General features: G+C 46.1%; 1 protein-coding gene across 1 annotated transcript; it reads left to right on the top strand.

Annotated features, from left to right (window-relative positions):
• Nucleotides 1-4,093: 4,093 nt before the first annotated feature.
• TMEM187 (transmembrane protein 187) lies at nucleotides 4,094-5,354 on the top strand. Its single transcript, XM_053473084.1, has one exon. The coding sequence runs from the start codon at nucleotides 4,477-4,479 to the stop codon at nucleotides 5,275-5,277; it is 801 nt and encodes a 266-aa protein (XP_053329059.1). The 5' UTR covers nucleotides 4,094-4,476; the 3' UTR covers nucleotides 5,278-5,354.
• Nucleotides 5,355-10,184: the final 4,830 nt, after the last annotated feature.

Here is a 10,184-nt window from a genome sequence, read left to right as displayed (position 1 = left end):
CAATGGCAAAGATTGGGTTGCATTCGTTTTATAATGCTGGCAACCAGATGGTTGTGTTAACACCCCTCAAGAAAACAGATATATTGTAAGTGTATTTACTATGTACTGTATAACGAGAAAAATATTCCCAGTCACGTGTTGTATGTTTAAGATATTTCAGGTTTAATACAGAGTGAGAAATGCGTCGGTTTGGATGTAGTCGGCCCCAAAAGGATACATTATATCGTATTTACTGTGACGTCAAACCTGTTCATGTGTGTAGGAGTATGTAGGGAGTGGGTGGCCGTCGCTTAATGCTGTTCCATGCGTGTGATGCGGAGGAGGTTCTCGTGTTACCTGTGTGCATTGAGAGCAAATGTAACCGGTGGTTTGTTGAATAGTGTATTTTATTTTCACACATTTATAAGCGTGTTTACTGCTCTTTCCATGCACGCTATTGGGACATCGAGAATTGTAAACTACTCTAACGCCATACTTCCAAACAGTCGCGGTTTCCGCAGGACCTTCCGGCTATTTGAGCCACGGGATCGCTGCCCCCTTGTGCTGCAGTCGTGGAGATCGTCTGATCTCCCGCAGAAAGCACTTGCGTTGATTAGAGGGCTAGTTCGTTGTTGCCTTTGATCATCTGCTTTAACCAGCCAAAGTGGCTTTAAAACGGGAGCAGGCGGTCTTCTTTGGCAGAGCTGTATAGCACTGTATAGACTGCCCCTTTAACCCAGTGAGTCAAGCTCACGTCACAACGTTTCTCTGTAACTCACCCATATCGTACGGGTCAGCTACTTTTCAGCAGGTCCATTCATGCTCTGCCTACAGAGTTGTTTTGGGTATCACACAGCGAGCTGTGTATACAAATAACACACCTTTTACCGAAACAGCGCCCTGGCAGACATCCGATCCGTCTGTGAAGATTCTTGTTTTCGGTTACGTTGGACACGTATCCAGTAACAAAGAATCAAGCTTGTCCAGTTGGACATTGTGAGTCTCGCCTCGAGTTCTGCCAAGTGATTCTCAACAGATGTCAGGCTGAAGTCGATTCTGCCGGTCCAATTAAGTTTAATGATTTATGGGTCAACATAAAATAGTTTAATTTTGTCCATTTGATAGACATAATATTCTGTTGGCTAAGCTGGTGTAAGGACCCGTTATAGAATATTGTGCAAGGACGCAGGTAACAGAATATTATATTTCTAAGCTGGTACAGGAACGCAGGTAACCAAATCTAATATATTTAAGCTGGTAGAAGGAAACTTTAGGGACGGGAGTACCTAGAGTATTTGACACACGGGGCGGATCCAGTATGTGGCACCCACCCCAAAAAAAAATGTTGGCAAAAATATTTATTATGGTACAGCATAACTCTTATCACTATATGCTGAGCCAGACATTGACTGTGGTACAGCGTAACTTCCATCACTATACACTAAGCCAGACATGGATGTGGTAGGCCATTGCCCCTTTAGCAGCCTGCCTGTGCCACCTCTGCCCCTTTAGCAGCCTGCCTGTGCCACCTCTGCCCCCCTCCAACAGCCTGCAGTGTTTCTGCCCCTAAACACTCATTCATCCCACGCATTCATTCTCCTGCACCTCCTTACCCCTCTTGCAGAGTTCACTGGTCCAGGGGCCAGACGAGCATCACCGGGGGCCACACAGATGTCTATGCAACCTGGTCTAACACGGGCCCGCAGCTTACTGCTGTGGTGCCTGCACGTTGTGTAAGGAAATTCCCTTTCCCACCCAGGGGAAGCAAGAACCTGAGCGGGAAAAGAGTTTCCTCACACAGTGTGCAAGCTCCACAGAGGTAAGCTGTTGCGCCCTCGTTAGGAGGCCATCAGGCCGCATAGACATCTGCTCAGCCAGCCCACCGGGCACCCCCTGAGGAGAGGCACCTGGTGAGGACTGTACCACCTTAGATACGCTACTGATTGTAGAATATTGTATATCTAAGCTGGTTCAAGAACAGGTATACGAATATAATATCTAAATAGGTGCAGGAACACAGGTAATAGAATATTACCGGCATACTTGTAAGCTGGTGCAGGGGCACATTGTGGAATATTATATATGTAAGCTGGTGCAGGGACACATTATGGAATATTATATATGTAAACTGGTGCAGGGGCACATTATGGAATATTATATGTAAAGTGGTGCAGGGGCACATTATGAAATATTTTATATGTAAGGTGGTGCAGGGACACGTTATAGAATATATATGTAAGCTGGTGCAGGGACACATTATGGAATATATATGTAAAGTGGTGCAGGGGCACATTATGAAATATTTTATATGTAAGGTGGTGCAGGGACATGTTATAGAATATATATGTAAGCTCGTGCAGGGACACATTATGGAATATTATACATGTAAGCTTGTGCAGGGGCACATTATGGAATATTATATATGTAAAGTGGTGCAGGGACACATTATGGAATATTATATATGTAAAGTGGTGCAGGGACGCATTATAGAATATTATATATGTAAGCTGATGCAGGGACACCGGTAATAGAATATTATATATGTAAACTGATACAGGGACACAGGTAATAGAATATTATATATGTAAACTGATACAGGGACACAGGTAATAGAATATTATGTATGTAAGCTGGCGCAGAGACACATTATAGAATATATATCTAAGCTGGTGCAGAGACATGTTATAGAATATTATATATGTAAGCTGGTGCGAGGACACAGAATATTATACATGTAAGCTGATGCAGGGACACGTTATAGAATATTATATATGTAAGCTGGTGCAGGGACACATATAATATTCTATATGTAAGCTGGTGCAGGGACACAGGAAATAGAACATTATATATGTAAGCTGGTGCGAGGACACAATATTATGTGTCTAACCTGTTTTGTATTTTGCACAATATTCTACCTAGGATGGGCAGAGTCGGCTGAATCTCGCTACCTGAGAGCATGTATGGATGGGCTCTACCGGCCCCTATGTCTGCCCGCTGCAATCAACAGTACATTAGAGGGAGTAAACAGCAAAGGTAAGTTTCTATTCTATTTCTATATATGTTTAGCATAACGTGATTCAATAGAAACAGTAAAAACACTACTTTTAATATCAGGTTTAATCAGTCATGTGTTTGAAATGTGGGATTGTTATACTGGTCCATGTCTACATATGCACTCTAGGAGCCGCTGTGGCTCATGGTCATGTCTGCCTTCTGCAGCAGGACTGACCAAAAGGAGCCAGGTAGTCATGGCTCATAAAATGTTACCGCTGGCATCTCACCTTTTTTATGAATCTAAAAACAATCTATCCGGCTCCCAAATTGTTCTTGGACTTTGCCAGCTGTGTAACAGGGTCTGAAACATGGGACAGCAGGTAAGAATCTTTCATCCATCTAGTCTGTTCGTTTTCTTAATGTAAAGGCTGAGTCCTTGGTCTTGTCTTAGATTCAGAATAGCTTTATGCCTGTCACATGCATGTTTCAATTCCCTCATTGGATAAGCCGCTACCACTTCTGCTGGGATGCTGTTCCATTTATCTACTTCACTTTATAAAGTAAATGCCCTTACGTTTAATGCGTAATTTGAAAAATAAACCTTTTTCCTGTCATCTGCTTACTTGTGACAGGCAAACGGACCATCGTACATTTTAGTCCATACACCAGTATGTAAACTTTTAACTTCCACGCGATGAAAATGTATGATTTAAATACAGTATTTCATAACAGATAACAAATACTTGATTATGTTGGTGAAATGGGTGTTCCAATCTTCATGTGCATTTTAATGCTTGTGGTAGCAAAGTTATCCCTATAAATTTGCATAGCCCCCCCCATGCATGAGGGTCTCTGCTGAATCCCCCAACATTAGCAGCTGCAGAAAATGCAGCCCGCCACATAATACATTTACTGACGGTCATTTCCGGGATTCTGGGGTATTGATTTCAATAAGAGGGGTTTCCTGTCACTGATTGACAGTTTCTAGGGCTGCAGCTTCTACCAAAGGTAAGTGGGTAACCAAATGACTTTATTATGCATTTGATACAGCCTGGGACCCTAATAATTGTATTATTATTAGTTGTGGATAACACAGCTGTTAGTAAATGTTTGCTCTAGCAGAATACAGAAGTGAAATCAGCTCTGTGGGTTTTAACTGCCGCTGCAGAAAGGACTTCTCGAGCATGAAAATAAACTCATCCCACGTGAAAATTCTGCTGTGCATTGCATTCACCAGCCACATGCCTGAGGGCCGTGTATTGTACAAAGTGCGAGGGATCCTCTGAAAGACGCACACACCAATCCTGGCAACTGCAGCTGGACGCCTCCTCCCGTAACCACGTTCAGGAAGTGGTGAGGCTGCTGACGAGCTGAACACAGCTGAAGGTCTGAGCGTTAGAGCTTCCCTGCCTGCTTCCTTCATACAAAAGAAATTGAATTGCGCAGTGCAGCGGTGGCGTCCCTGTATAGTTTGAGTTGAAACAAGCACATCTGAAGCAAGATATGGGAAGTGCACCGCGCATTTTAAGCCAAGACAACACCCTTTGGCACGTGACGGCCACTTTTACACTATGTGTTGGCCTTGTAAGCACAGGCATACTGGACAGTGTCAACACAGAACTAGGATTCAGTCACTATGCAGAGAAACCATGTCCTTGGCTACCTCTCTTTCTCGTAATGCCTTTTAACGCTCTTGTTAATCTAGGCTACATAATTCTGGGAATGTACTGGCTTTGCCAAAGGGACAGGAAAATTGGAATAAAAGATGCAACTGGCCACTACATGAAGAATGTCTTCTCCTGGATGGCCATTCTATATGGTCCGGTTCAGTGGGTCCGAATATCGACACAGTCACACTGGGCTGCCGTTCTCGATCAGTGGTTCACTTTGCCCATTTTTGCTTGGGCGGGCATATGGTGCAACGCTATTTTGAAAAAATGGACAACTAAGCATTTCCTTATCTCAGAAGCCATATCACTGAGCAGCTACTTTGTGTGTCTTCTGCACCCGCAAGGATTTGAGATGGTGCTCTCCCTACACATCTTATGGGCAGTTGTGTCTGGCGTAAGATTACAGAAACAATATGGAGATGCCTCTTCTCACAAATACGTCATTCTTGCCCTGGCATCTTGTCTGGGATTCGTATGTCTAAAACTTTTTGATAAGTGGTTGGCTCAGTATTTTGTGTTTCAGATGCTCACCGGACACTTCTGGTCTAAAGTTTGTGATATCTTACAGTTTCATTATACTTTCCGCTTCCTTACACATCTTGACCGTTTTAGAATTTTCAGGAAAAAAGAATGAAAAAGTTAAACACAATAATTCAATTACTTATATTCTGTATTTGTATGTCCACTATATAATTAATCTGTACCGCTTGTGACCAAAACCGTGTGTACCAGCAATGAGGACAATAAATGACTGCATAAGTTCCTGCTTTATTATTCTTATTTTTTCTACTTCTGGTTGGACGAAAGCAAATAGAAACGCCAGTGTTTTGAAGGAAAACAATTGAGCCTAAAAAACATCAAGGAATTAGCAAAGGTATTGAAAGATGGGGTCTGTCTTCGTGTAATTATGAGATGCAATATTCAAGTACTCTGGAGCCAGTTCACCATGACTTTTTCGTCATACACACTGGAGTTGGGGGCATATCGGTTTATTCACTAGACTAAGTTTTAGGTGAATTAAAGTGATCCCACTGATCCCATAAGTTTTGGTCTGGACCAATTAGGTGTAAGGTACAGACTGATGGCAGCTACAGTCAGGGGTATGCTGAGACAGGTGTACTAAGCCCAGGTGCCACTAGATGGCATCTACCATTGTGGCCAGTAGGATAGCTCATATATCGCTCATCCGCTGGTCTATAAAACAGTGGCTTGTGAGGAATCTGAGCGCATGCTGCTTCACTCTGCTGCCTACAGGTAGTTTGGGGCTATGCCTTTGATGTGGTGCAGACCGTGAGAAAGTTGTTCCATAGAGGTTAGTGCCAGTCGAGATCTAGGCCTCCCATAAATTAGACTCCCTCCTAAATTAAGAGACAACAAGATGGTCCTTCGTTATCACTAATTCCGGTGGCGGAAGGTGAGAAGTAAATGTAGTGTGGAGGGGGTACCTTGGGCTTCGTGAGGGCAGCATAAAACCCAATACACCAGTGCACTACGTTAAGAAATACTCCGTGAGTTCCTGAAGACCGTTGGCCCTAGATATGGCGTGATTAAAGTGAGTCATTATCACCAAACGAAGCATCCATTATGAAAATAAAACATTCCACTTCACCTGTAACTCCGTTTACTAAATTAATCCCGAAGGGGTTTTAGTGCCAATTAATGCACATCAGCTGCTAATGGGGAAGCCAAACATTAGATTTTGACTCTTTGTTCCATTCTCTTCACGTATGAAGCCTTCCGTGGTTTGTTTTTGCACATTTTAAAATAATAGCTCGCACCAGCGGTGTGACGGAGACCTCCATCACTGGGGCCACTGGAGAGGCCTGACAACCAGCCTCCTCCGTATTGAATATGGGCCCTGGGTTTGTAAAGACTTATGTGGCTACCCCCAGCAGTATCATCTCATCACTGGCTGAGGGGGTTATCTCCGGCAGACAGCCAGGATCTGCAACCAGGGGGTGACCACCATTCTTTCAGTTTAATGTTGTATAAATCAGTCTCCCCCCCCCCCTCCCCAATGTATTGTTAATCCTGTTACTGCCCCTGTTGTCTCTGGGAGGCAGATTAAGGGGGTGGTTTGTGGCCCAATATCTTATTTTATGTTAATGTGTGTTTTGGTGGATATATCCGGCTCTGTGTGTCCCAAAATAAATCAGTCCCGGCTAGTGAATGGGGAACCGGGGAAACTGTGTTGTCCCAGGCTAAGGGAGCACAAGTCAGCGGAGGTAGTAGGTCAGACTAGCCAGATCCGTGACATTGGTGGCAAGCGGCAGGATTGCTTCTTAGTCTTAGAGGGACACTTCCTTTTTACCGGGATTAACCGACAGGACGGCAGACTTTGTTCGCCTTCACGAGGACATGGATGTGACATCAGAATTCCAGGGGCTACTCCGGGTCATCCTCTCCTGCTACACCACTGCTCTGCCTACAGAACAATACCAGAATCTGAGGCAACTGGTTCGACGGTCAATATGGCAGAGGGCTGTTATATGCCGGGGTCAGTGTCTTGCAAACTCCAAACAAAGGATTAGAGACCAGCGGGAACTACGGATGTCATTCCTGGGACAGCAACCCCAGGAGCAATGGGTATCCGAATTGGACAAGCTGGTCCAACAGGAGGTGGAGCTGGAAAATCACTATAGGGCTCTGCAGTGGTATGCAGAGCAAGCATATTGGGGAACTGCAAAAGAATGTTCTCCAGAGGGCTATGATTTTGGTGGCCTGGGATTATTATGGGATAGTCTTCAGGAGGATCCGGACTTCGGCAGTACAGAGAAGTGGCGGATTGAGGACATCCGGGATTTCAGGGAGTGGGACCTCCCAGATGCACTAAGACTTAAAGGTGATTTAGACTTTTTAATTACACAGGAGTGGGAATTGAAGAAGGCATATAAAAATAGTTTGACCATGTTCAAGAGAATGCCCCAGTGTCCAGTGATTTTGTGGATGTTATTGAGTGGTCATCTGAGGATGTTGACCCAGGCGGGGTGGATGGGACTGCGGTCCCCCCCCCCCCGAGTCACAGGGATACTGGGCAACTAATCCAGATCTGATACCAGAGCTATGTAACTTTACTCCACAACCGGATCCAGAGATTGTGAATTTAACTGATTTTACATCTGAGGATGTTGGTCCAGGAGGGCTTGCAATTGGCTTTCCTTCCCAGCAAAAAGAAGAAAGTTTTCTGGGTGTAGTGGATGGGACTGCGGTCTCCACTAGCATCCATCCAGCAAAAGAGCTGCCATCAGGGCAGAGTGCCCCTGGCCTCTGACTGCTGCCTTCCCTGTTTCCTGAGCCTGACCACGACAACCTTGTAAGGTCCAGTCAGGCAGCCCCAGAGACTGTGGTAGTGGATGGGACTGTGGTCTCCACACCTGGCTCCTTGGAAAGTTGGGCGGTTGGCCCAGATCCCCACTCCCCAGCAGAAGAGCTGGCATCAGGGCAGAGTGATGCTGGTCTCTGCCCACCCCTCCCCCATTTTCCTGAGTCTGACCCTGACGCTCCCACAGTGCCCGCTCAGTCCACCCCAGCCGAAATAATGGCAACAGGCGAGAGGCAGTACGGTCCCTCTCTACCAGCACTGGGGATCCCTGCAAACCCTATAAAAGAGCTTTCTCCGGGTCAGAGTGCAGCTGGCCTCTGCCCTCCCTCATCAGACATCCCTTCACCAGAGGATGATACAAAACCAGCACTGGGGGACATGTATCCCATACAGGTGGATGATACCTGTGGTCTCCAGAAATACTGGGCAGCTGGCTCAGATCCCCAACCCTTGATTGAAGGGGCCCCCACCACCCTGTCGTCTCCCCAGCGGCTGAGAAGGCTCCAGAGAGAACGTGCAGTTGGCAATTCTCTCCAGCGGCAGTTATATTTTCCGGGAGAGGCAGAGGTCAGGCGGGTGAGTACTGCTCTTGAAAGGGCAGATTGATTGGGGCACCAGTTTTGGGAGGGCATTGATGGGCCAAATGAACTGACTGACTACAAAGTCAACCCGTTTAGGGTCTTCTGCTGGGTCAGTCCCATTTAGAGGGGGGAGAAATGTGACGGAGACCTCCATCACTGGGGCCATTGGAGAGGCCTGACAACCAGCCTCCTCCCTATTGACTATGGGCCCTGGGTTTGTAAAGACTTCTGGGCTACCCCCAGCAGTATCATCTCATCACTGGCTGAGGGGGTTATCTCCGGCAGACAGCCAGGATCTGCAACCAGGGGGTGACCACCATTCTTTCAGTTTAATGTTGTATAAATCAGTCCCCCTCCCATGTATTGTTAATCCCTTTACTGCCCCTGTTGTCTCTGGGAGGCAGATTAAGGGGCCGGTTTGTGTCCCAATATCTTATTTTATGTTAATGTGTGTTTTGCTGGATATATCTGGCTCTGCGTGTCCAAAATAAATCAGTCTTCGTTTGGTTTTACCCTACACTGAGTCTTGGCTAGTGACTGGGGAACCGGGGAAACTGTGTTGTCCCAGGCACAAGTCAGCGGAGGTAGTCGGTCGGACTAGCCAGATCTGTGACATTGGTGGCAAGCGGGCGGGATTGCTTCTTAGTCTGAGGGACACTTCCTTTTTACCGGGATTAACCGACAGGACGGCAGACTTCATTCGCCTTCACGAGGACATGGATGTGACATCAGAATTCCAGAGGCTACTCCGGGTCATCCTCTCCTGCTACACCACTGCTCTGCCTACAGAACAATACCAGAATCTGAGGCAACTGGTTCGACGGTCACTATGGCAGAGGGCTGTTATATGCCGGGGTCAGTGTCTTGCAAACTCCGAACAAAGGATTAGAGACCAGCGGGAACTACGGATGTCATTCCTGGGACAGCAACCCCAGGAGCAATGGGTATCCGAATTGGACAAGCTGGTCCAACAGGAGGTGGAGCTGGAAAATCACTATAGGGCTCTGCAGTGGTATGCAGAGCAAGCATATTGGGGAACTGCGAAAGAATGTTCTCCAGAGGGCTATGAGTTTGGTGGCCTGGGATTATTATGGGATAGTCTTCAGGAGGATCCGGACTTCGGCAGTACAGAGGAGTGGCGGATTGAGGACATCCAGGATTTCAGGCTAAGGGAGCACAAGTCAGCGGAGGTAGTCGGTCGGACTAGCCAGATACGTGACAAGCGGATTTTAAATCTCCAGCTTGCTTGCCGTCAGTAATGGCGGCAGCAGAACACCATTACATACATCTCCACATATGCCCTGTTATGCACATCTGTATAGGTGCTTCGAGTATGGATCAGTCACTGAGCTGGCACCTTCTCACTTTGTTTAACTGCGTAGCTATTGAATACTTGGAACCAGGGGGTCCTTCTTCAAATACTGAAAATAACCAGAAGTAGTGTTTCAGATGTCATACTTGCTATTGATCATTGATGGGAATTGGGCAGGTTGCATGAACTCCCTGCACGCCAAAATGACTTAATTTCTAACTGATAATATGTACCTGGTGCTCTCTGGGGTTCATTTGCTAGACAGTTGTAGCAAGATGGGCTAATTGTGGCAAGTGTAAATAAATAGCCTTATAAACATTTTATAT

The sequence above is a fragment of the Spea bombifrons genome, chromosome 8, assembly GCF_027358695.1.
Source record: "Spea bombifrons isolate aSpeBom1 chromosome 8, aSpeBom1.2.pri, whole genome shotgun sequence".
In the NCBI taxonomy this organism is placed as follows: Eukaryota; Metazoa; Chordata; class Amphibia; order Anura; family Pelobatidae; genus Spea; species Spea bombifrons.
This window is presented reverse-complemented; position numbering and strand designations above follow the sequence as displayed.